General features: G+C 37.4%; 1 protein-coding gene across 1 annotated transcript; it reads left to right on the top strand.

Moving 5' to 3' along the window:
- Window positions 1-235: 235 nt before the first annotated feature.
- Window positions 236-27338, top strand: jmjd7-pla2g4b.L (JMJD7-PLA2G4B readthrough L homeolog). Its single transcript, XM_041573927.1, has 20 exons — window positions 236-593; window positions 7610-7679; window positions 8588-8724; window positions 10824-10955; window positions 11245-11285; window positions 12091-12133; window positions 13019-13070; window positions 14393-14574; window positions 16642-16740; window positions 16916-16953; window positions 18370-18505; window positions 20176-20312; window positions 20767-20989; window positions 21467-21584; window positions 22698-22835; window positions 23433-23540; window positions 23954-24148; window positions 25116-25282; window positions 25630-25816; window positions 26332-27338. The coding sequence occupies exons 1-20, from the start codon at window positions 561-563 to the stop codon at window positions 26577-26579; spliced, it is 2484 nt and encodes an 827-aa protein (XP_041429861.1). The 5' UTR covers window positions 236-560; the 3' UTR covers window positions 26580-27338.

The raw sequence follows: 27338 nt of genomic DNA on the forward strand, positions 1-27338 counted from the left end.
AAAATGTCTAGCCCCATGTCAGATTTCAAATTTGAATATAAAAAAATCTGTTTGTTCTTTTGAGAAATGGATTTCAGTGCAGAAGTCTGCTGGAGTAGCACTATTAACTGATGCGTTTTGAAAAAAACATGTTTTCCCATGACAGTATCCCTTTAAGTAATAAGCAACATGTGTAATAATAAGTTGTGCATAGCTGATTAGCCATTTGAATACCTGTTTAGCACTATTATGACAGGTTGGGTGTCATTTGTAGCCACTCCTTGACTCCACCTGACTTCCTTGACTTCTCAGAGCTAGAAGTGTGCTCACCTGCTCCTCTGGAATGTTACAGCTGACATCACTACTTCATGACCTGTATATGAGGCAAAAAGAAGGATGTGATAAAAATTACAGGAGAGATTATAAACAAATATCTGTGTTAGGCTGTGTCAATGGGAGCACCTCAGTCCAGCTGGGAAATATTATAGGAGACACACACACAAGGAATAACTACCTAGTTCTGGTTGAGCTGAGATTTTTTGCATTTTATCTACCCTTATGGAACACAAGTAACTACTAGGATGAACAGAATGCCATCTTTAACTGCACAGAAGGTAAGCCGCATGCTGCAAAATATATTGTATGTGTAAGTATAATGAAGAATATATGTTGTATTAAATAGGCAATATATACTGTATACATATACAGGTATGGGTTCCATTATACAGAAACCCATTATAGAGAAAGTTCTGAATTACGGGAAGGCCATCTCCCACAGACCCAATTTTAAGCAAATAATTACATTTTTTAGATATGTTTCTGTAATAATAAAACAGCACCTTGTACTTGATCCCATCAAAGTATATAGTTAATCCTTATTGGAGGCAAAACAATCCTACTTTTTTATTTATTCAATGTTTAAATAGTTTTTTTAGTAGAGTTATAGCATGGAGATCCAAATTGCAGAACGACCCTTATCTGGAAAACCCCAGGTCCCAAGCATTTTGTATAGCAGGCCCCATACCTGTAGTCTTCTTATATTTGTAAATACAGGTCAGTTTATAGGCATATACTTTCAAATAAAGTGGATTGTGTGCAGAAATGTTCAGTTATGTTTGTTTCTCAAAAATGTTTATTGAATTTAGAAGTGACAAAGTGTTGATGTTTATTTGGTGCATGTTACCTGATAAAAAAAATATTTAATAACAGCATCTTGGTGCTAAATCATCACACTAAATACCATAGGGTAAAACAGCAGACTAAGGAATATGTCTTGCTAACCAGCTGATTTTTGTCTGAAATGTTTTCCTAACGCGACTGAATTTCTTATTCTGATTAAGTCCAAGCAGATAGCACAGTCTCTATACCTAGGGGCATTATGTGGCTATAGAAGTCTTGTGTTTTTTTCTCTACCATAACAATACTCTATAGTTTTTGTGCACCTTCTCTTCACCCCGTTTGCGCCCAGGGTGTCTAAAAAGGTCATTTTTGTATGTTGTAGAATGTACATAATATAAGACAATTTTCTATTGGTCATTATTTTTCAGTTATTTACCTTTTTGTTTTACCAGCCAGAAAGTATTCAAAGTATGATTTTATACTTGCAACTTATTAGTGACTTAGAAAATCAACCTCGGACTGTTTAGTTGTTGGTACGCTGCAATTCTCAGCACACATCCTTCGGCAATGAATGGGATGCTGGAAGCTATAGTTTAACATTATGAGTAATATATTTTAATAGTCATAGCACAAGGTTTGTGGTGCCATTACAAATGCTATATTCATATCCTTTTACATTTTTAATGTCTTGCAGGGTATCATAAAAAACGTCACAGAGTTTTCATTAGGTTTAGTAATCAATACAACCAATACGATGTTTCAAACATATGACCAATAATTGCTGATATTGTTGAGATCTGAAAAGCTTAAATGGCATTTCATGTATAAATACAAATGGCTTCATTTTATTTAATATTTTACTGTAGATAAAGACAAGCCTGAAGCAAATTAGCTGGAGGTAATTAGTTGCATATCAGGCAAAAGATATGCAAAACTAATGTTTGCTTACATTAATAGCTATTCATACAGTTTTTTGCCACCATATATTCCTACCTAACAATGATACAGTGAACAGCACCAATTGTGCTGTAAATTGGACCAGGGGTGCTTCGCCAATGAGGCAAGTTGAGGCTGTCGCCTCAGGCGGCAGCGCCCCACTAGGTACCAGGGGCAGCAAAAATTCTGCTCCTGGTACTTTAAGAGCGAATTTTTTTTGGGGGGGGCAGCAGCAACTGCTGCTGCCTCAGGCGGCGGAGGGGCCAGGATCGCCCCTGAATGGGACATATATTGTAACCACTGGCGATAATAACAAAGTCATTAATAGGGCTGTTCTTGAACTATTTTTTACTATAAATGAAAATGTTATTGGATTTAAAACTGGAACGTTTGCTCCCCTGCTTAGGCTGATTTACGTTGTACACACATAGGTACTAAATTGCACAAGTTGACTTACCAATAGCAACCTGCCAACAGCACATTGGAAAATGAAAGCCAAAACTGTTTGGTGCTTTTGGCAGCTGGATAGGGTATATGCTTGTTTGTATGCTTCTCCACTTTATTTATGTCATTTATCTTCTTTTAGCTCATTTACTTTTGGAACTCTGACACTCATGATTTCAGTAGAAATATTTTACAAGTCAGACGGTGTATTTATGCACTGGTGGATTAATTTTATGCTGTTATTAAGCCCAACCCATTGCAAATGTCCATGTGCAATATTTATATTTAGATGTGAGTCACCACAATGATCCTGAGCCCTCTCTGATAATTTAAAAACCACAGGCCTATAATATTACATTGGTGCTGCCTACTTTACTATTTCCCACAATTCAACTTCTTCTTGAACTTCTCAAATTCTTGAGCTGTGCATGAACACACTGGAAGAGAGGGACAACAAAGTAGCCATTGTTGGAGAGTTCAGTTTGGGGAGGGGAGCAACTACTGAAGTCCCAGTCTGTGTTTTACAATAAATTAATACTCTATTTACAGTCCTGATATAGTAACTATGCATTTACCCTGTTATATCTAGTAATTCCCAAATTATATCCTTAACGATGAGTCCAATAATGGACTGGGGCACCAAGGGCCCACCAGAAAGCCTGAAATAAAGAGGCAACCAACCATTAGTGAGCCCTAGAACATTTTATTTTTGTGAAAAAACACCCTAAATTCAGAACCGATGCTAATCAACCTGTTCTCGGCTCTTGCTTCCTCCTTTAACAGCCGCCTTTCACCTCGGGAGGAGCCCTCGGCTAATTTGATGCTGCCAGGTCTTATAAAGAGAGGTGCAAAGCGAGGGGTTCTGAACAAGCTAAGGGGCACAACTGTAAAACAGAGTCTTTTGGGCAGAGGGTCACGGTACAAGGCGTAGGCTAAATCGTAGTCAGATCAGGCCGGGTCGGGGCAGGCAGAATACAAAACGGAGTCAGGCAGGCAAGGGTCATACCAGCAGATCAATCAGTAAGAATAAGAATAAGCGAAGTCGGATATCAGGCAAGAGTCAGGATACAGAAGTCGTCAGGAGCAGGCAGGGGTCACAACAGGTAGTCAAAATCAAAGATAATCAGAAGCTCAAATAGTACAGAGGAACAATATCCTATAACGGCAAAGTACTGCAGCCATTAATGCGCTTTTTAAACTTAAATTTCCGCGCCAATGTGCGCTGATGCAAGAACGCCAGCATAAATGCGCCTGTAAATTTAGCAGAGGATTAGAATGCGGAAGAGGACGCAGCAGAGGAAACGGCTCACGGCGGGCATCCTAGCCGAGGGGGCGGCAGGCGTCCCTGCCGTCCCCCCACTAGACCACCATGGTACGTCGTTACATTACCCCCCCTCGAAGAGGGGCCACCGGACCCCCAGATTTCTCAGGAAACTTTAGGTGGAATTGTTTCCTGAGACGATCAGATAAACACAAATCCTAGCGCTATATTAGGGATTTCTCCATTAATAAATTATAGCCACAGTTCCTAGTATATGTTTTAAACTGACACTCGCTCACCGTTCAAAACTTTATGGCCCGGGTGCTCTCTGCCCCGGACCCCACGCTATAAAACTGGAACGGTATAGACTTCCCTTGCATTAACACGTTATCCTTACGTAAAATCTTACCCAGGTTGTGTTGTGACCCAGGTGCTGCCCCCCTGAGTCCGTCACCAAGGAAAACCTATCCACAGCTTGCAGTACACCAAATAACACAGCGCCATGAGGTCTGACGCGTTTCGTGTCACTGCACTTCATCAGAGACCTTCTGATGTGTGAATAAAGGAAATCTGTTTTAATGCTAAATTGAAAACAAGCGATTCTGTTCTAAGCGGGCTCTGGAGTGCGCAGCCCAACCCAAACCTGGGACCCAATTTGAGTGAGGGAACCTTAAGTTTGATGTTTTTTCCTACCTGATATTTGGGTGCCTCTCTACGAGACCTATCGGCTGCCCTCTTTTGAGCGCCCGTAGCTGCAAAAAGAGAGTCGTGCACCCCAGACCAAATCTTGGCAAATTGTTTGACAGAAGATTTGACAGAGGATACAGAGGATAATGAACCGGAAAAAGAAAATGCTTTGGGATGTAATCGATTAACAATAAAAAATGGACATTCACTAGTAGAAGCATGAGTTGCATTATTGTAAGCAAATTCTGCCCAGGGTAATAGTTCAGCCCATGAGGTTTGGTTGTCAGACACATAACACCTCAGGAATTGTTCAAGGGACTGATTAACCCTTTCAGTTTGACCATTGGTTTGAGAGTGGTATGCGGTAGAGAAGACAACTCAATCCCAACCAAAGAGCAGGCTCTCCAAAATTTAGAAACAAACTGTACCCCTCTATCAGAAACAATATTAACCAGAAAACCATGTAATTTGAAAATGTTAGAAATTAATAATTCGGCCAAAGTCTTAGCAGATGGGAGGTGTGGAAGGGAAATTAAATTACTCATTTTGCTGAACCTATCCACCACCACCCAAATCACTGTTTTCCCATGAGACGAAGGGAGGTCAATGATATAATCCATATACAGATGGGACCAGGGTCTGTCAGGAATAGGTAATGGCCTTAGCAATCCCTGTGACAGATTCCTAGAAGACTTTGCTCTCTGACAAACAGGGCAGGAAACTAAATATAATAACTAAATATTCGTAGTGGCCATCCCTGGTGTTAAAGGCCGTTTTACACTCATCGCCTTGTCTGATACGAATGAGGTTATATGCACCCCAAAGGTCAAGTTTGGAATAGATGGTAGCATTCTTGACCTGATCAAATAACTCAGAAATCAGTGGAAGGGGATAGCGATTTTTGATGGTAATTCTGTTAAGGCCCCTATGAGCAATACATGGGCCAAGACCACTATCCTTCTTGCCCACAAAAAAGAATCCAGCACCAGCAGGTAAACTAGAGGGCCTAATAAAACCTCTTTCAAGATTTTTTTTGATGTACTCTTTCATTGCTTGGGCTTCTGGCAAGGAAAGAGGATAAGTTCTCCCTCTAGGGGGAGTAGACCCAGGGATGAGGTCAATTGGGCAGTCATAACGCCTATGAGGAGGTAATGTTTCTGCAGCTTTTTTAGAGAAAACATCAGAAATCAGCATAAACTGCGGGTAAACCTTAAAGGAATGTGACTGCCACCAATTGAGGAACACTTGCAAGAGTCCTTACATTTTTGACCCCACTGAAGAATCTCCCCAGTAACTCAGTCAATGTGTGGGTTATGCACCTGTAACCAAGGTAACCCTAATATTAGAGGAGAAGAAGAAGAACCCTCGATAACATAGAAGGATAACTCCTCAAAATGCAAGTTGTTAGTACACATGGACAATGCCACAGTTTTCTTAGTTACCAAACCTGACCCCAAAGGACTTTTGTCAACCGCTAAGGTTCTCATGGGAGGAATAAGGGATATTAGAGGAAATTTAAACCTTGCTACGAAAGCAGCTTCCACAAAATTTCCCGCCGCCCCAGAATCTACAAAAGCAGAAACCTTAACGGAGCCCGTAGGCCAGGTTAATTTAACAGGTACCATGATCCTAGAGAAAAATTGGGGAGAGGAAACTTCTCAACCCAAATGGAGCTCCCCATCTCCATTTAGGCTTTGAAGTTTCCCGACCTCTTAGGACATTGGTTTAGAAAATGACCCTTTTCCCCACAATAAATACAGAGACCCTGAGTCCGCCTGCGGGCCTTAGATTATATACCCAACTGCATGGGTTCCTCCTAAAGCAAAGGCACAGAGGGGTTGGATGGTTTAGTATTAATAAACCCAGTAAGAAAAGAAGCACCCTTCTAACCCCTTCTCTCCCTCTGTCTTCTATCTACTTGGATGGCCAGAATCATTAGATCATCCAGATTGGTAGATAGAGGGTAGTTTACTAAGCTGTCTTTTACAGCATCAGAAAGCCCTAACCGAAATTGACTCTGAAGAACCATGTCGTTCAAACCAGTTTCGACAGTCCACTGGTGGAACTCAGTGCAATACACCTCAGCATCCCGTTTCCCCTGGCGTAATTTATGAATCGCGGTATCGGCTGAAGAAGCACGATCCGGGTCATTGTAAAGTATCGCCATACTGTTGAAGAAGGTTAATAGGAAAAAGCAGACATGATCAGAGGCGGGTAATCTTAGGGCCCAAATTTGGGGGTCACCCTGTAACAGCGTCATTCCAAACCTCACTTTTTCCTCACCAGTTGTGAAGGATTGAGGGAAAAAGCTAAGGTATAATTTGCATGCCTCCTGAAAGACAAAAGATTTGGTTCTATCCCCACTAAATGTTTTGGGGAAAGAAATTTTGAGTTCATGGGATTTGTGAACATTACCCATCACGGTAGAAGAACCCACTTGAACGGCCACAGGAGGAGGGACTACTGGACTTGGCGACAGATGCGTAGTCTCCAGTCTGCGAGTCAGGTTATGGAAGCCTTGCATCAGGTAGTCTTGCTTCCGCTCATGATCCTCCAAGCGCTGTAGCAGAGTAGTGAGGAGAGCTTCAGTGGAGGAAGGAGCAGCGACGTGACCTTCTTCATCCATGTTGGCCCGTTATAATGTCACATTTGTCACCCTAAATTCAGAACCGATGCTAAGCGCCCTGTTCTTGGCTCTTGCTTCCGCCTTTAACAGCCACCTTTCACCTCGGGAGGAGCCCTCGGCTAATTGGATGCCACCATGTCTTATAAAGAGAGGTGCAAAGTGAGGGGTTCTGAACAAGCTAAGGGGCACAACTGTAGAGCAGAGTCTTTTGGGCAGAGGGTCATGGTACAAGGCGTAGGCTGAATCGTAGTCAGCCTACTACTGTTGGGGCAGGCAGAATACAAAACGGAGTCAGGCAGGCAAGGGTCAAACCAGGAGATCAATCAGTAGGAATAAGAATAAGCGAAGTCCGATATCAGGCAAGGGTCAGGATATAGAAGTCAGAATCGTCAGGAGCAGGCAGGGGTCACAACAGGTAGTCAAAATCACAGATAATCAGAAGCTCAAATAGCACAGAAGCACCAGGAACAATATCCTATAACAGGCAAAGTACTGCAGCCATTAATCTATGTATTGCTCAAAATATTGCTAAATCTTCTCTTTTCTCTGCATAACAGGAAGAAGCATCTGTATTTGAATTATCTGTAAGGATTCTACAAGCTCAGAATATCCACACATCAGATACTGGTGAGCAAGTAAACTCTACCATACAATTGAGTATTAAAAAATCATATTTCTGTAGTGTCATCACATAAGATGGATAGCCAGCAAGTCCACAACGAGTTTTGAGGGTATACATTATATACATATATGTGTATATATATATAGTATATATATATATATATATATATACCTCTCCTCCCCGGAAGAAGCCGCACTGCTCAGGACTTATCAAAATATATAGAAGTTTATTGAAAAACTAACGTTTCGGCTGCAACATCAGCCTTTGTCAAATGTTTGGGGAAGTATATATATATATATATATATATATATATATATATACAGTATATATATATAAATTGAATAAAAGCTGTTGCACAACAGGGTCTTGCCTCACTGGGGCCTTTGTCAAGCAATAAATAGATACATATATATATATATTATTATTATTATTATTATATATTAGATAAATTAGTACTGACACCCGTTAAGTAACTCAAAAAGAACTAAGTTCTGTAGTTATAATATCAATTATTACATTTGTTATGTTGACCTACTTCTGCCATCCTGCCCTGTTATCACCATACTGTACAAATCTGCATTTACCCAAAGGGAAGTCTTTTTTGTTTGTATCTCAATTTAAAACAGTTCTGCTGGATAACTGTGTTTAGAAGGCTTGCTCTAGAACCTCAATGGGTAATGTGGTTGGATTTGTAGTACCCAAGAGAGATAAAGTTAGAAATTCAAATTTGAAAAATACTTTTTCTGCATTTTGGTTTCTTTTTATACATTTGGATTCTGCAAATTATTATTCAGTAGGTTAATGTTACAGTATAATGACCCTTCTATTTCGTTTGTGACTATGTTTGATTAATGTGATCTCAACGCTTGTTACAATTTGCTGAATAACTCTGCTTACATGTATTTTTGTACAGCTACCAATCCAGATTGCTATGTGTGCCTTGAGCTTCCAACAGCTCTTGCAGAAAAGAAAAGAACAAAGACTGTCTGGAATTGTACAGATCCTGTGTGGGATGAAACATTTCACTTCAGAATCCATAGTCTTATAAAAGTAAGAATCACAATGATGCAAGAGGAGTTTTAAAACCTTTATCATGGGTTTGAAAATGATTGACTATAAAGAGAAGGTTGTGTACGTTTCTGGTAAAGGCTGTAACCAGGGCTGCCATTAGAAATCACGGGGGCCCCGTACAACAAAATTTTCAGGGCCCCATACAACAAAATTTTCGGGGCCGCGTCCACACTGGCACCCAAGCCCCACCTCAGATCCCGCCCACTCCACATCACAGTTAAAAGACCACACAGACATCAGCGCTAAAAAAGTAACCCACACACACAAGTTATAAAAAGCTATTGATGGTCAGGGCCCCCTTATAAGTTAAAAAACAAAAAGCATTGGCGCCAGGGCCCCCCTTACAAGTTAAAAAAATTGGGGCCACAAAAAATATTTTTTAAAAAACATTGGCACCAGGGACCCCCTTACAAGTTAAAAAAAATTGGGGCCCCAAAATCTTTTTTTTTTTTTAAAAAAAATATTGGTGCCAGGACCCCCCTTACAAGTTAAAAAATTGGGGCCCCAAAAAATATTTTTTATAAAAACATTGGTGGCAGGGGCCTATAGAATATTAAAATAATACATTGGTGGCCAGAGGATTAAAAAAAACACAAATTGGTGTTCAGTAGAATTAAACTCATGGCTTCAGGACTTCAACTTCGCCTCCTTTCGTGACTTTCGGTCTTTTCGCTGATTCAGGACTTCAATTTCGTCTGTTTTCGTGACTTCTGGACTTTTCGTCGCTTCAGGACTTCAATTTCGGCTGTTTTCGTTACTTTGGGTCTTTTCGCTGCGTCTGGACTTCGGCCTCGGCTGTTTTTCGTGGCTTCGGGTCCTTTCACTGTTCAGCTTTTTGGCACTTCAGCATTTCGGCTGTTCGGGACTTAGAAAATGGCCGCAGGCTGTGGCGCTCGCAAGGGGGGCCCGACTCTTTCAAAAGTGCAGCACTGCCGGGCCCCACTTCATGTCCGGGACACTTGTCCCCCCCTGATGGCAGCCCTGGCTGTAACCTCAAAAGCAAGCTGCATGGCAAAATATCTCTAATGCTGCATGTCTGCAGGAAATATAGTTTTCTACAGAATGCAAATTAAAACTTCTCAATTTAAGGATGTGATAGTAACCACTGTTTTAGGTATTTGACTTGAGATGCAAATGAGATTATTAAAGGATCAAACTCCATATCTGTGTTCATCTTTTTTAAATTCTGGCCTACTCGGATACCAGAAAAAATTCTGGTGGGCCCAGGTGCCAGTGGGCCCTCCAACTAACCATACAGTTTGCCTTGTATGCCTATACCATGGCCATTGCACATTTCTATATGAAAACAAAGAGAAGAAATAGAAAGAAGGATAAATGATAACATGTAAGCAGAAGTGATTGAGAATAACGTGAGTGAAGAAAGAACATGTGAACATATAGAAGTGAGTGTGGTGGAAGGAGACTCCCATTTTGGTGCTTTAGGGACTGGGCAATTGGGCAGGGACGTGCCTGTCATGAGGCAAGGTGAGAACTTTGCCTCAGATGGCATTGCCCCACAAGTTACGAGGGGCAGAAAAATGCAGCTCCTAGTAACTTTAACCAAATTTCCGCGATAATAAACTGGCTCAGAAAGCGCATTTGTGCTCTCTGAACTAGGGTTGTAGCTCCCCTTGACCCCTTCCGGTGCGAGACAGGTAAGAGCAGTGTGGGGGGGGGGAGGCTTAGGGACCATAATTGCTCCTGAAAATGGTGGAAACTATGTAGTGGCTACAATGAACCAGATGGAACTCAACAGGGCCCATTAGGATTTTCCCCAGTGGGTCAGTCAGACCCACTGAGAATGCTAGGTTAAATGAGGGTAAGTTTTCTTTAAAAAATGCATTTTAAGAAGTTAGTTAAAGGCAGAGGATTTCCAGAGACAGATGCAAGCTCTAGTTATGTCTTGAATGCAGGTATGTGAGCGGTAATGAGCAAGGTATTGAAGTCTAGATCATAAGAAGAGCTGTGGGGAAAACTTTAATATTTTGCATATTATACATACAATACATATTTATCATTCTTTTTTAGTTCTTTTTTTATTATTGTCAGTTTCAAATAAATTTATTCCCTGTACCCAGAACATCCTAGAAGTGTCGTTGCATGATGAAGACATTAGCACTGCAGATGACCATCTTCTCACTGTGAGCTATGACCTGGGCAATGTTCCACTTAATAAAACTGTGCTGGAGAGGTTTATTCTGAACAAAGAGGTAAATACTTGACATAAACTACTAACTGGCAATTAGTGTCACATAGACACATTTTACCAATAAAGGGTCAGATTCAATTCAGTGAGAAAAAGTTATCTAATGGTTTATCTCATGGATGAGATTCAATTTGAGGAGAAAAAAACTTTTCTCCAAATTCAGTTCCAGTTTTTTCCTATAGACTTCAATAGAGTTTTTACGTGATAAACTGTGAGGTAAAGTTTTCTCACTAAATAGAATCTGGCCTAAAGTATTTAGTTAACCTATGCCTTTTTTTTCTTTTTTTCTTTAGAGAAATGAAGAACTTCAGGTAGAATTCCATATTGTGAGCATGTGAGTTGTGATATCATTGAACAGATCATAATGAAATGCCTGTAAACTGGGGAATAATGTGTTTACTAACTCACATGCAATATTTCCCTGCAAATTGATCATCTTAATAAAGGAAATCTTTTTCATATTTTTTTGCTTAACCCATAACATACATAACAATATGACTCCTCCCGAGCTGATGACATTGTGTAAATAAGTAACATCCTGGAATTACTTTTATTAATGTTTCAGCCCTGTTTGCATATTTACCATATTACTTTTTTCCAGTTAGCTTTTTCCCTTGCTGCAATGAAATGATTGATTTTTTAATTGGCAGCAAGCCTGATGCTCCCCCTAGAAAGGCTGCTGCAAGATACCATAGGCAGTCACTGTTCATTGGGCCTGTGGGTGTGTGTTTGGGCCTCAGTGTACCCAATATGCCAGAGTCTATTTAGAATCTCCTCCATGCATACATTTTATTTATGGGACAGGGGAGTTGGATCAGAATCATGCTCTTAAACTGACCATAGGTAGCTTTGGGTTGCCCATGTTAAACTGTTGTCTGAGCCTAAAACCTAATAAGTATTTATACAGGTTGACTCATTTCTATCTGCTACTCTAGTGCCATCTGTCATGGAATAAATATTATGTTATATATTGGGCTGAAGACAAACGTTAATATCTATATATATATATATATATATATATATATATCTATATATATATATATATATATATATATATATATATATATATATATATATATAGATAGATATATATATAGTTATTTTTTTTAATTTTAAATATAAAATCTTGTTTTTAACAGACCAGGAACACATAAGAAAGTTATAACTAATGGAGTACTAGTGGTAAGTTAACAATCATCATAAATAGATAAGTAAAAATTATAAGATATTTGCACAAAATCAACTTATATGAAATGTGACATCTGTTTTTTTTAAATTTTACTTTTGCATTTTAGAATTTCAGACTTTATAAATGTAAATAAATTTACTTTTTGTGGTCCAGCAATGATTGACACATGCAAAACAATTAACTGTCCTTATAGTTCCAGAATTATTATTCTGGGCAGCAGAACTTACAGTGTTTTGGTTCCCCCCCCCCAGTGGGGATGTAGAACAGCTTTACAATTTCACAATTTCTGGTCTGGTGGACTATTAACAGGTGATTGTAATTGTGCAAGTTTTCTTTTCCCTCCCAGCATATATGAAAGTGTTATGGGCACAGCATGCAAATACAGCTTTTTGTAAGCATACATGGTTAATTGGTTGCCTGGCCACAAACTTCCTTTTCATATTTATTTCAACGTTATATATATATATATATCTCAGGTGTGTCAGTGATATATTCAATTAGAATTACCATAAATCTATGTCACCTGTACTTAAAATTTGCAAATTTAGGTGTAAAGTTGCTTTTTAATTCAAAGAGTAATTATCAGAATTATCAAAGGGATATTATAACTGCTGTAATAATAAGTACAGAATTCTCTATTTAGGTATTATTATGGTACCTATAACAGCCAGAAGTAAATGAATTCTTTGGCTCAGTAAGTGTGCATATATCCATTAATACCTCTGTTGGTGTGGCTGTAGCTGATCAATGATAATGGCAGATCCACTACTATCTAGTAAATAGCCTCCTATGTTATTACTATGAATGCAAGGGTAATGAGTTTTTTTTACAACTGAAAATCCTTCAACTGTCTAATTATTATCCTTTGCACATTTCAGTGTCCTAAGATGGCTGAAATTGAAGTCCAAGTAGAGAAGCAAAAGTATAAAAGTAAGTGAGATGTTTGTAAAGGTGGGTGGACAAGATGGACCAACCCAACACTTTTAGTTTATCAAATAATTAGAGAAAACCAGTTCTCTAATTGGATGGAAGCTATTGTGATAAGAATTTCACTATCAAACAAAGGTTGTGTATGTCCTCCCATCATATTTGCAATCATTAGAATGCTGACTAGTGAGCCTTAGTAATATTTATCTATAACTCTGTACATTTTCCTAGAGATTTACATTTTACATCTGCAATCTCATATCAGGACTGGGATATAAGCGTGAAATAATCCACAATGCTCAAAAATGGAAATGAAAACTTGTTCACAGAAAATGTATCTTCCAAGACACTAGTTATACATGTAAAAGTGATGCACCAACAATGTTTGTTGGGTTTATTGTGGTGGGCACGTGCAGGCAGACCTTGTAGGAGCCTCTAGAGCTCAAAGTCAATAGGGAGATGTAATTCTTATTTTCAGAACAACCACATAACTTAAGGTACTAAACTTTAGTACAGAGATCTTGGTGATGGTTACAAGGCACGAGAAGATGGTGTGACAGCTATGCAAGGTAGATATAATCTTAGGTGGCTTATGAGGAGTGGTATTAGTAAGAACATTATAGTTTATAGCTAAAGTAATGGTCAGAGATTTCTAAAGGCAGATAATTAAAATAAGCACAACATAAAACATAGTACAGAATATTAAGTATGTACACAAGAATACTATGTTTTATAGCACAGGAAGTTTCACAGTTGCACTTCTCCTTTTTAATTAAAAAAAGTGCAGTGGTGCCTGGTCCCTAAACATATGGCAATGTCCCAGCCATAGTGAAAGAACAAGAAAGAGAGGCGGCACAACACTTGCAGTTTGGCAGGGGAACTTATACAATTTATTCATTCTGCCAGTGTTACAAAAAGATCAATGTTTCTCGGACAAGATTCTAGTTAATCTAGAAAGGTACATTACAATATTCCGAAACACACAGAACCAACATAAATCTACCAGTAAATCTATGAATAAAAGACAATGGGGCAGGAAGAATAAAATAGGGATTAAGACATTAGCTGTGTGTGTGTGCGTGCGTGCGTGTGTGTTTCTACAAACTGCTGTTGTTTCTTCACCCTTATCCATACAGCAAAATTTTGTATCCTTCATTATGACCAAAATTATGTGCAGCACATTCTGTCCCTTTTAATGCTTCTTACCCACAATGAGTTAAACCACCTACTTAGGCTATTACAGCAAGTTTTTTTTGCATGACTTGTGCTACTACTACAAGTACCTTTTCTCATCACCTGCATTGCATGTGTGTTTGTATTTTTAGAGAAATTAGAGCTGGAGCTAACAGTGTTGGGCTCTTATGAGAAATCACACAGCCTATTCATTCCTAAAAATTATACCAATTCCAATGTGAATGAAACCTTCGCCTTTCATTACCCAAGAGACTTGGGAACGGAATTCACAGCCAGCTTGAACAGAGTGTACTCATCTTTGGATGTCACATTTGTAAGTCCTAATAAAGCTTTCATTCAGTCTCTGTACAATGTTTGTGCTTGCTATAGCTAAAGGTAAGCCACGTAATAAGCAATAACTTTTTTTACAGCAAGGAGAAGCAAAATGCATGTCCAAGCAATGTATGTAATCTACAACTGAAGTTTATATAGCAGGCAAAGCTTAATTTGATCTAATATGCTTGTTTAAATACAATTCTCAGTACCCTCAGTTAGTCATTAGCTGGCTTGATAAAAGTTTAGGAATTGCACTTCAGCAGGTGTAAGCCAGATCTTTATGCCCTAATATTTGATAACTACTGTATCTGTGGGCTATTAAGAGTTTTATTGATGATCTAACAACGCAAAAACATTATATTACAACTGGTGCATCTTAACAGTTTAGTCACAGTGTGAACAGATAGTTAACAACTGTATTAAATAAAACATTTAAATGTCAATATTTGCCTCATTGTGATAAAGGATAGATAAGGAGGTACTGATTTACTCAAGTTCTTAAACGTTTTTCCAGCATGATTCCAGCATCTCGCCTAATAGTGAATAAGGGCACTGACACACGGGATGCTTTACAGCCCAGTGGAAGATGAAGTGCCCGACAATACCTACTTCTTTGCATTTCTGAATACAAAACATATTACATGCAGCAATCCCAGGTAATCGCTCAAAAATCTTCCACATTTTGGGTGATTACCACAAAACACCACATATATGTTTTACATGAGGCAGTTTCAATTAATGTGAAGGATAAGGTATTGTCGGGTGCTTCACCACCCATGGGAGGGGAAATTTTGCTTGCTGGGCATGTTTATGAATGGGTAATTCCATAGCTTTCACTGTATAAAGGCTTTTAGAATTACCCTCTGGAAAATTGTGTAGAAAAGTACTTTTACCTTCTGATAAATAAATTCATAATGTTTATTGGAGATAGCTGCACTTTTGCCATTGTGGCTGACAATAATAATGCTTAATTCCAATGTTCTTAATAGGGCAGAAAGATAACAATATAGGTAGGTTGGTAACCCTAACTGTAAATTGTTCACAAGTAGCCCACATAAACCAATAACACATTAGCTTCAATTAGTATAACACTAATTTGGTTACTGTCTCTTTAAATGGCAATTAACCCTTGCAATTAACCCTTGGCAGTCCAGGGCCCTGAGTAGCTATTGCGAATGAAAAGTACTGGGAACACTGAGGAGCACACCTCAGGGGATTTCCACTAGGAAAAATAAAACACACACATTTTGCAGTAAAACAAATATAAACTTTATGTAAACTGCATTTAGTAACTCTAAATGCAATTCACACAATATCACTTACTCTGGGGAACCTGTGTGGACTATCTACCCCTGGCATACCACAGTCCCACAATCCACACCGGGTGGATAAATGTAGAATAAATCCAGTCAGTTCAATGTCCCTTCCCCAAGAGCTCTTATGTCTCCAGGTAGCGCTACCTGCCCCTTTGAAAGTAGTAGCCGCTCCCACGTGGTAGGTACATGAGCAAGACCTGTCCTCACCCTGGGAAACACACAGTGGCAAAGTATGCACAGGCAGGAGATAGAAACTGGCTTCTCCCTGATGCTCAAATACTTTATCAAAGCAGAGCAAAACACAGCCCTTTCCTTTCCTTTGAAAATTCTTTCAGACAGCACTGTCACACTCCACAGATCTGGATCTCTCTGGCTGCTGCAGCAGGGATCCCTTTATAAGATCTGTCGGAAACCCTGTACATTTGGCTCCAAAGTCAGACACTCCCCCTCTCCCAAGGATGCACTGAGATGCCCAGCCAATCGGATGGCTCTCCAGCCTGTAACTGGATGATGTCACAGACAGAAAAACAGGGGAAGGATTTGTCTGATGCCCTACATTAGTATTACTGAATTTCATGGATCAAGATGAATTTTGCATTGGTTGCTATTTACTACTTTGTAGATAAAGGTTAAGACAAACAATATAATTCCAAACATTAGTCAAAGGTGCTGCTTGCTAACGTTTGCTTCCTAATGATATAAACTATTTGTACCCCACGTGTAACCATTTTTCTTTTTGTTGCACTTAGACGAATGAAACTGCAAATGACACGTTGAGCCAGAGCACATTGCCACTTACTTTAATTTCTTCAGACAATAACATTAACGTCCAACTGCTGGCAACAGAGGCAAGTATACTGTACTATTTTCACTGTATAGTATTTATTTTTTTCTTACTTATTGCCCAAGCTTTAGAATCTGATTGTTGTGCTTTCTAAATAATTTTCTCAATTAACTGTACAGGCTGCGAGAAAATATATATTTTTTTATATATCTAAGCATAGGTTTTTTTCCTTTATCTAGGGCAAGACTCTGGGAATTCAACTTAATATGAAAGAATGGTAAAGTATTTTATTGCTATGCCTAGATTTCATGTTATATTTTATGGACTGAACAGTACGCGGGTAGCCTTTCTAGGACTCAAGAGCTGCTTTAAAACTTTATTTATTTAAACTTCAGACCAGGTTTATTTTTATGCAAATATCTGAACCATCTTAAAGCATATTAAGCCTACAGTTTCTCCATAAACAAGTACCCACTTTGGGCCAGTCATTTCAGTGAGAAAAAGTTATGTCATGGTTTATCACGTGAAAACTGATAGACGAGATTCAGTTTGAAGAGAAAAAACTTTTTTCCAAATTCAGTTTGTTTTTCGCCATAGATTTTAAGAGTTTTCAAGTGATAAACAGCGAGCTATGTTTTTCTGAATTGAATTGCATCTCAAATTGAATCTTTTCTATGAACTTTTTTCACTAAATTGAATCTGGCCCTATGTTTTGAAAAAGCAATTACATTCTAGCACATTGAGCCTGATTCAATTCAATGAGTTAAAGGTTTATCACATGAAAACTCATGGACGAGATTCAATTTAAGATGCAATTCAATTCAGAAAAACTTATCTCACAGATTATCACCTGAAAAACTCTATGGAAGTCCATGGGAAGAAGCTAGAACTGAATTTGGAGAAAAGTTTTTCTCCTCAAATTGAATCTCGTCCATGAGTTTTCACTTGATAAAACTGGAGAAAACTTTTTCTCAATGAATTGAATCTGGCCCATTATCTGATAAAAGGTATATAATAAAGAATCACTTTATGAATTGAATTCTTTTAACAAAATCTAATAATACATTTTAGGGTGTAACAAGCCATCAGTAACGAGACCGAATTGGTATGGTTTCAATGCCTACCAATATATGCAGTATGGTAGAAGACAGCACACCCAATAAAGAGCTCAGTGAGGATCGTTTCCAACGTGCAATTTTATTTTACATATAACACCCACATTTTCACAGAATTCCTCCATTATTACATGCACCTCAAACCACCATAAAGTTTTGGGTCACATAGAAGAGTTGCAAAGATTTGCAGTGGTTCGTTTTTTAGAAGCATGGGTGTGCACTTACGCTGGTTTTTATATTTTTTTAAAGGGGGAACAGTTCAGTCATTGAGGGGCACTTCACATAGCTTTATTCACTTGTACAGGATTTTTAAAATTCTGTGTCAAACTGTCAGTTTATCGTTTGATAAATACACCCCCATAAATCTATGTATAACATAGGGCAATCTAAGCCATAATAAAGCCTATATCACACAGGTTCTTTGGCTGCTAAGGTGGTGTGAAGAATGCTATAAAAAATTATCCTTATAAAATGTTCACATTATTAACCACAGTGGCATGCACATTTATATAAAATCTGAAATAATACGTCATAAGGTGTTTTTACTAGCATTTTCATGTGACATAATGCATTTTCAGTCCAGAGAAGCTCGATGTGCGTCTAGGCTTCAATCTGTGTGACCAGGAGAAGATATTTCTTCATAAGAGACAAAAGGTGGTAGCTGAGGCAATGAAGAAAGTTCTTCAGTTAAAAGGAGATTTGGTAGGAGAGGAGGTGAGTACTGCTTTCTGATACCTTACCTTTCTGATACCTTACAGCAGTTAAGACTTTTTGAGTTTAAAGACCCCTTTTTAGTTGACATCTATCCAACCTAAATAAGGTTGCATACATATAACTTACAAATCTATCTACAGTACATTTTAAAGTTATTGAAGTACCCTTAGTATTGTGAAATACAAATAAGCATTCACACTAAGGGGCCCATTTACTAAAGGTCAAAGTGAATTTTCGAATTCAAAAACTTAGAATTTCGAAGTCATTTTTGGGTACTTCGACCATCAAATAGGCCAAAATTCGATTCGAATTGAAAAAACGTTGACTTCGAAAATCAAAGTACTGTCTCTTTAAAAAACTTCGACTTCGACACTTCACCACCTTAAACCTGCCGAATTGCTGTTTAGCCTATGGGGGACTTCCTATAAACTTTGGCTAAGTTTTGAGTAGTCGAAGCATTTTTTTGTAAAATCGATTTAATCGATCGATCGAACGATTTTTACTTCGATCACCGAAAAAATACTTAGACTATCAAAGTATCAAATTTGATGGTCGAATTACAACATTTTTTAACTTCGAAATTCGACCCTTATTAAATGTGCCCCTAAATGATATCTTGAGTGACATTTAGGCTGGGCCCCCATTCACTGCTTCTGGCCTCTACAGAATGAAGTGGGCATCCAAAAACCTCTTCCTTTCAGGGTATAACAGAAGCTGTGGACTGTTTGTCTTTGTCTTAGTACAGTTTAGCCTATTATAATTAAGGAATAAATATTAGTACTCTACTAAACAATGGGCCAAATTCAATTCATCACGTTTATCACGTCAAAACTCATGGAAGAGATTCAAGTGGAGGAGAAAAAACTTTTCTCCAAATTCAGTTTTTTCCCATAGACTTCAAGGAGATTTCAAATGATTAACTGTGAGATACGTTTTTCTAAATTGAATTGTATCTCAAATTGAATCTGGTCCATGACTTTTCATGCGTTAAACCCTTCTCACTGAATTTAATCTGACCCAACTAAATAAATGTAGTTATTATTAATACTATAGAAGTCTAGGTGTTAAAAAAAAATAAAGACTCAGGGGCAGGTTCACTAAAGGGCGAAGTGGCTAACGCTAGCGACTTTTCACCAATGTTACCATCCGCAGTGACATCTCCAATTCACTAACAGGCGCAGGCGCCAATTTGCTAGTGAAAGAGACCATCGCTAGCGTTCGTTTGCACTCTATCGGCAGACATCACACAGTATTAACCATAATCTCAAATCAATTATGTGAGGACTTCACTGCATTAAGTCAATTAGTTTATTTGGGGGAGGGACATTTTATTTAATGCACTCTAAAGACAACCTTCAAACAGCACAAAAAGGTGTCTGTGCTTGTAGTTGACCAGCTTATGTTGACAAATAGGGGTGCAGATACTGGGGATCCTTGGACTTGTATCTCATTGGTGAATAGCGTTTAAAGGCTAGGAAAATAATTGGTTTGATACACTGGTTTCAATCAGTATTGACTATTACTATATTGTGTTGTTACATACAGCACAATTAAGCAGATGCTTTATTATGGAATCATCCCATTCAATATGCCAACTATGTTTGATTGTATTTTTTTTTAATATTACATTTTTTATAGCCAATATTTCTGAGCCTGTGCTGTATTTGCAGGTTCCTGTTGTGGCTATCATGGCGACAGGAGGAGGAGCTCGAGCAATGTCTTGTCTTTACAGCAATCTGTTTGCTTTAAAGAAGATGGGCCTTTTGGATTGTGTCACTTATATTGCAGGGGCTTCTGGATCAACATGGTAAATTGATCTGATTATAAATAATTAGCCCAATATAGGGATATATTTATAAAAGAGTGAAGTTAAAGATCTCTACAGTCCACTAGAGTGAAATTCCGCCACTCTCCATTCATTTCTATGGGATTTTGAAAGGCATATTTATCAAAAGGTGAACTTTCACTTTCACCCATTGATAAATACTCTTTTAAAAATCCCATAGAAATGAATGGAGAGTGGTGAAATTTCACTCTAGTGGACTGTAGAGATCTCTTACTTCTCATATTCTCTTCCTGTTTTGGTAATTTTATTTGAGCCTTCATTGTCAAGTACAGGATCACTTGTTGTGGCATGTGTTGCATTTTTATGTCTGCATATTTGAAAAATTAAAAATCTAACCAACAATAGAAACGCATCTTCTTAAGCCTACTAGTAAAATAAAAGAGATACTTTATTAAATACCTGTTGTTATATTTAGGACAATGAGTAATCTTTATGAGGATCCTGAATGGTCACAGAATGAGCTGTCAGAATTTATTCATAATGCAAAGGAACAAGTCACCAGAACAAAAACAAAGACATTTTCCATGGAGCGTCTGAAATATTATCACAAAGAACTGCGACAAGCAGCCATGGAAGGCCAGAAAACGTCTTTTACAGATCTATGGGGCTTAATGATTGAATCAATGTTCCACAATGGGGTAATAAATTGTGTTTAATCTATTTTTAGTGTTTCATTCATAAATTACCCAAACGGTTTGTACCTAACTTTATGCATTTCCTCCTGTCAAACTGAGACACTTGAAAACACAATGTAGTATTATAGTAGGGGAAGTATTTTGTGGGTGGTTTACTGTTGCAACCTATCTTTGGAACATTGATTGTCCAATGTCTATTTTCTTTCTGGAAATACCTCACATTGCACAATATATATATGTATGTGACTGTGACAAAAATCTAAAACAAATACGAGTTTGCCTGAGAGCTGAAGCTTGTAGTAGGGAAAAACAAAAGGAATTTGGCTACACGAAAGAACATAATTAAGAAAAAAAAATTAAGAAAGAAATTAGAACTCTTGATGTTAAAATGCAATTCTTATAATAAAAAGCAGTATGTTACATGTGTTCAGTGGCTTATAGAAAAGGTTCATAAACACTTTGATTTTATTTTTCTTGTAGAAGAACGAGAGCAAGCTTTCTGATCAACAAGCTGCACTTCAAAATGGCCAGAACCCTCTACCGATTTATTTAGCAATAAATGTTAAGCAGCATGAAATTAGCACACTGGATTTCAAAGGTAATGCAAGCAACTACAGTATTTATTATTTGTGATTATAGGCAATCAGTGTGAATATACTGTACTAAAAGAGTTGCTGACCTTACTTTTACCAGGTCAGCATGCAGAACATTTGATTTGATTGTTCCCTTCATTAATGAGACTGTATTTTGAAATTGATGTTAACTTAAGAAAACTATGCACTAATCAGTCTTCTGCTGAAAAAAATATCCTGTCTTGCTCTCTCCAATCTTAGTAGCCTCCTTCCCAACTCTTTGCTTCCCTTTATCTCTAAGCTAGTGTTAAGGCTAATGGCACCTAGGTTGGTTTCTCTCCTGGTATATATATAGTGAATAAAGTACCCCCTCTTGTAAAATATAAGGATATTATAAGTTACCAAGGAGTTTCATGACCATATAAAAACACGAGGCCGAAGGCCGAGTGTTTTTATACAGGTCATGGAACTCCGAGGTAACTTCTAATATCCTCATATTTTACAACTGGGGGTACTTTATTTATTATAATACACAAATTTCAGTGAGTCATGTGACAGAAATGACATCACTACTCACCGTTTATAACTGATGACATCAGAACTCACCGTTTATAAGGATATAATTTACAGGATATTCATGGCTTTTGTGTATTATATATACATACTAGCAGACAAAAGCAACCAATCTGCTACATTTTGCTAGAATGTGTGAGTGCTGAATGCCATGGGATGAGCCTTTCAACACACACAGAACAGATTTCTGCAAGGAAACATTAAAGTTTGTGCTTTCAAGCCAAAATGTATACCCTTATCTCTCTAGCCTTCCTTCATGATACGCTATACTATATTCACTGCCATCTGCTAAGTGGCTCCGAGCCACTTCTCTCACTTTGCTGACTCTTCAACTTGCCCATCTTATACCCCTTCTCCCTTATACTGTAAACTTTATTGAGCGGGACCCTCTTTGTCTCTTGTATGGGTCCGTAGTTGTATGTAATTTGTATGTCAGAGGTATACACCCTACTATTATATAGTGCTGTTCAATTATTTTCCAAAACTACTTCATTTTGCTAAACATTACACATAGTTTTTGGGGCAAAATACAGACTTCATTTTTTGATGATAATGTTGTATTTTAGAATGGTGTGAATTCACCCCATATGAAGTGGGGCTTCTGAAGTATGGTGCCTCAATCCGCACTGAGGACTTTGGGAGTGAGTTCTACATGGGGAGACTGATGAAGAAGAACCCAGAGCCCCGTATCTGCTACTTGCAAGGTAGCTCCATCATTTATTTTCTTTATAAGATGAAAGTATATACATACATACAAGTATTCTCTGTTTCTGAACTTTACTGCTTCTAAAAAATAGAGAGGTGCAAGAGTTCACATTTGCTGCACACCATGCTGCCATACAAAACCTGCATTCTGTAAGAGATCTTGATTCATGCGCAATTACGAGCTCAACGTTGGTCATTTAGGCAGAGAAAATAATATTTTCTAATTGACATGTACTTTCCAAAGCAATCACTAGCAAAGCAAATTATGAACTGTAGTGTGATTGCTGTACTAATAATTATCATTAGATTTACTCTACCTTATTTATTTCCACCTACATTTATCTCACTTTTATGGCAACAGGTACTTCTTGCTCTGCTCAAGAGCAGCAACTGGAACTGGAGCTTATTAGCTCAATATCACATAAAGGGGTTTTCCTGTTTCATACTGTTAGTGACTGGTACTAGAAGAGAGGTATTTGAATTATATGTATGAGAATATATACATAACTGTAAGCATTGGTACATAGGAAATAATAACATGTAAAACCAGTCCAGGCATACTTTTATTCTGATATTACTGCTTTTTTTTGTGTTAGGTTTGTGGGGAAATGTATTCTCTTTGAATCTGATAGACACCTGGTATCTCACCACACAAGTGGAAACCTTCTGGGACCATTGGGGCAAAGACAAAACCAACGATTTAGGTCTGTTCAATTACTTTAAATTTCAGTTTCAAGCTTTATAGTTATTTTAATACTGTAAGTGGTTAATATACATTTTTTTATAGCAGATCCACACATTTATGGGCAGATTTATCAAAATGTAAAATTAGAGTTTCCCATATAAACCACCCATTTTCTGTTCATTCTTATGGGATTTTAAGAAGGGTATTTATCAAATGGTGGACTTCTTACATTCACCCATCAATAAATACACTTCTAAAAATCTTATGGGAATGAATAAAAAGTGGGAGAACTTTTCTGTGGGAAATTCTAATCTCACATTTTGATAAATCTGCCCTTTACGTTTTACATTTGTCCCTGCAAAAATCATTCTATGGACAAAAAATGGAACAAAAAGTTTATTCATGTTTGTATTCATATATTGTCTTCAACAGATGAAAATGAATTACGAATAAGGAAGGAATCAGCACATATGAAAACTCACCTGTTCACTCCTCCGAGCACCTTTAGTTCTATTCTAAAAGGAATATTGACCAACAGGCCAATTGATGGGGAACAACAGAACTTTCTCAGAGGATTGCACTTACACAAGGACTATATCCATCAGTCTCAGTTTTGCACATGGAAAGGTAATTCTAGAACAAAACTGTTAATAATTAGATATATTAGAAGGGTGTCATAAGTGCAAACCAACTTTGACAGATAAACTGGAAGATTTTGGTTTGAAGCAACCTTTAAAACATGAAACTTGCTTTTCTTTACAAGTAACATTTATTGAAGTTCTTGTTTATATACTTTAATGCATTCTTAACATATTTTTAATTAATTATTTATATTTATTAGCTTTAACTACTTTACATTTCAGTTACTTTGACAGCCCTCTTGTGGTTCCCTGTACTTTATCTGTGACATATTATCAACTGATTGGAACCCTACTTCCAATATTTCTTCCCTCTTCATTGACTGCATGTAATTTCTTCCTTGCTAATTTTACATTTGATTCAGCATTTTGTGATCAATCACTTTGTAACCACCTTTACATCATCTATCTATCATCTATCAATCAATCAATCTATCTATCTATCTATCTATCTATCTATCTATCTATCTATCTATTATATATATACTATCTGACTTAAAATATATAGTCATTTCTTAAGATGGCAAATACAGAAGTATCGTTGAAAGGTTACAACAGTAAAATTAAAAAAAAAATCAATATTCTCTTTAATGCTAAGAAAACTTATCTCCATGGCAGTATTAAAATATATACCTTCAAAGTAAAAGAAAGAAATACATGGAAACATTTAGGGGTAATGTAATAGCTTTTTCTAACGCAAAAAACCTGTGTATAAACGCTTGTGAACATTAGTGACCATGTTTGTGTCCTTTTTGACCGATGAAAGACCTCGACAACTTCATTGAAAAAACATTTGCAAAGATGCCACTTTAAATAATGCTTGCGACTTTTAATTACATTTCCCCTTTAGTATTTCAAAACCAACAGACGCTAATTAAAATTGCAGTTAAAAAATAAAAAGTAAAATAAGCTGGACATTATTATGATTTTATTAAGATTGTATGTATTTCCCCTAGATACTGATTTGGATTCCGTTCCCAACAAGCTCACCCCACTGGAAGAGAATTTGTGTCTTGTGGATGCTGGTTATTTTATCAATGCTAGCTTCCCTCCTCTTTTGAAACCAGAAAGGAAGGTGGACATCATCATATCTTTTGACTACACTCTAGAAACACCACTCATGGTTTGTATTGAGAACTTTTTCTTAAGAGTATATGTTAGAATTTACTTTTTTTCATAAAACACGACTGCTTAACTTTATAGCGACAGCTAGGGTGCCCATCGTCTATGAAATAAAAGTAAAATATGCTTATCGGTGCCTTAACCTAGCAAATTAAGGAAATACTTCAGTTTGATTAATTGCAAAAGAAAACACCAGCAAATATTATTTTTCCCTGTATGTTTGATGGTGGAACATAATCTAGAAACAATAAAACATTAAAAAAGATTGCAATTTAACTGTGATTTTCCATTAACAGATATTTATACATTAAGATTACTTGTTCAAAGATGTGTGCTTGTGTTTTGCAGGCAGTAGAACAGACCTGCAAATATTGTACAACACAAGGTATTGGGTTCCCTAGTGTGTCACTGGGAGAGGAAGAAAAGAGTCACCATAAAGAGTGCTATTGTTTTGTAGATGATGACAACCCTCATGCGCCAATAGTGCTCCACTTTCCCCTGGTAAATGACACCTTCAGAAAATACAAAGAACCCGGTAAGTGCCTTCATTCTTGCGTCTGCATTTCTTGAAATGACTTTAGATGAATACATACTTTATTTTACTTATTTCTCATAAACATCTCAAAGAATTGATTTGTTTGTTCTCGGAAATCAGTTTGCACAAGAAGCACACTTTTAAAAGCATTTCTTGTGGAATCAAGTACACTTTGCATAGCAATTTTAGATATTTATTGTAAATAAGGTTTGTAAATCATGTGCCAATTTGACCCTTGTGATACTTACAGGGAGAAATAAAGCAGTCCCCTAATTTAAAAGAAGCATATTAGAAGTCACCTTTGAGTTTCAATGATCAGTTTAAAAGCACTTGACCTGCGGGCTTGTGCCTTTACGTAGTCATGGAACTCCCTGGTGGTTCTAATACCCCTACATTTTACAATAGGGGATAGATAATATCTATGAAATGTAATTTAGGTTGTGAATAAGATTAACACCTTTTATTAAATCAAATTCATAGAATTATGAACTTAACTTAGATTTGCTCTGTTCCAGGTGTTCTGCGATCAGAAGAAGACATGCCTGAAGGAGATGTGGATGTTTCTGGGTATTCCCCCTATTTTTTGACAAACTTTACCTACAGTGAGTGTGACTTTGACAAGCTGATGAAACTGACTCAGTATAATATTGAGAACAACAGCAGCACTATCCTGGAGGCCCTGCATACAGCTGTAGAGAGACGGAAGTCCAAGAATACCTTTAGCCAAATGCAGCAAACACCAGTGAAAGCTCAGCAACAATAATTTTTTTATTGCTATGCAGCTTGACTGGATAATATTTTTAAAAGATGTAGTATACTAGGAGAAGAGAAACAGTTTACATAAAATGTTACCAATTTTACTTTGTTTAAATGTCCAGAATAAGTCATGTGACTTGTGAAATTTATTAATAACACTTTAAAGGTAAACAGAACTCTAAACATACAAAAAAATATATTTATTTGTTACAACAGGATAGTTTACTGCTCTGTACATTGTAGCTTTCTTCTAAATACCTAACAACAGAATGGTGAATTATGTTACATTCAGTATATTAGTAACTGCAGAAGGGCACATCAAGAGTATGTTGTGTGCTAACTTATGTTGCTGACCGAGATAAAATAAGGGATCATGAAATCAGACATGAAGTATTACTGGTAATGGTGCCCAAAGCAACCAGTCATCAATTAGATTTCAACAGTTAGAAAACAAAAGCAAAGATCTGATTGTTTGCTATTAGCAACATCACTGGTAATGTTTCACGCCACTTTTTAAACAGCATGATAAATAAATCCAACTGTAAAAAAAATTGTTGCGGGGTAGAAATATGGCTTTCAGAGCTGAGTTAAAAATGTCTGCCCCAATTAGATAATATTGCCATTCTAACAGTCTAATTCCTAGGATTATGTGCAGAAATTCCAAACTCATATGTCAGTTTACATAGCATTCTATTCTATTAAAGGGGTGGTTCACATTTAACGTTTAGTATGTTATAGAATGGCCAATTCTAAGCCACTTTTCAAT

The sequence above is a fragment of the Xenopus laevis genome, chromosome 8L (genome assembly GCF_017654675.1).
Source record: "Xenopus laevis strain J_2021 chromosome 8L, Xenopus_laevis_v10.1, whole genome shotgun sequence".
Classification (NCBI taxonomy): domain Eukaryota; kingdom Metazoa; phylum Chordata; class Amphibia; order Anura; family Pipidae; genus Xenopus; species Xenopus laevis.

Bases quoted from the DNA above. Each gene is read 5' to 3' on its own strand.
- jmjd7-pla2g4b.L (XM_041573927.1), top strand. From the start codon at position 561: ATGAACAGAATGCCATCTTTAACTGCACAGAAG. The intron at 7,680-8,587 runs GTGAGCAAGTAA...ATTTTTGTACAG, and splicing joins TATCCACACATCAGATACTG to CTACCAATCCAGATTGCTAT. The intron at 24,149-25,115 runs GTAATTCTAGAA...TATTTCCCCTAG, and splicing joins TCAGTTTTGCACATGGAAAG to ATACTGATTTGGATTCCGTT.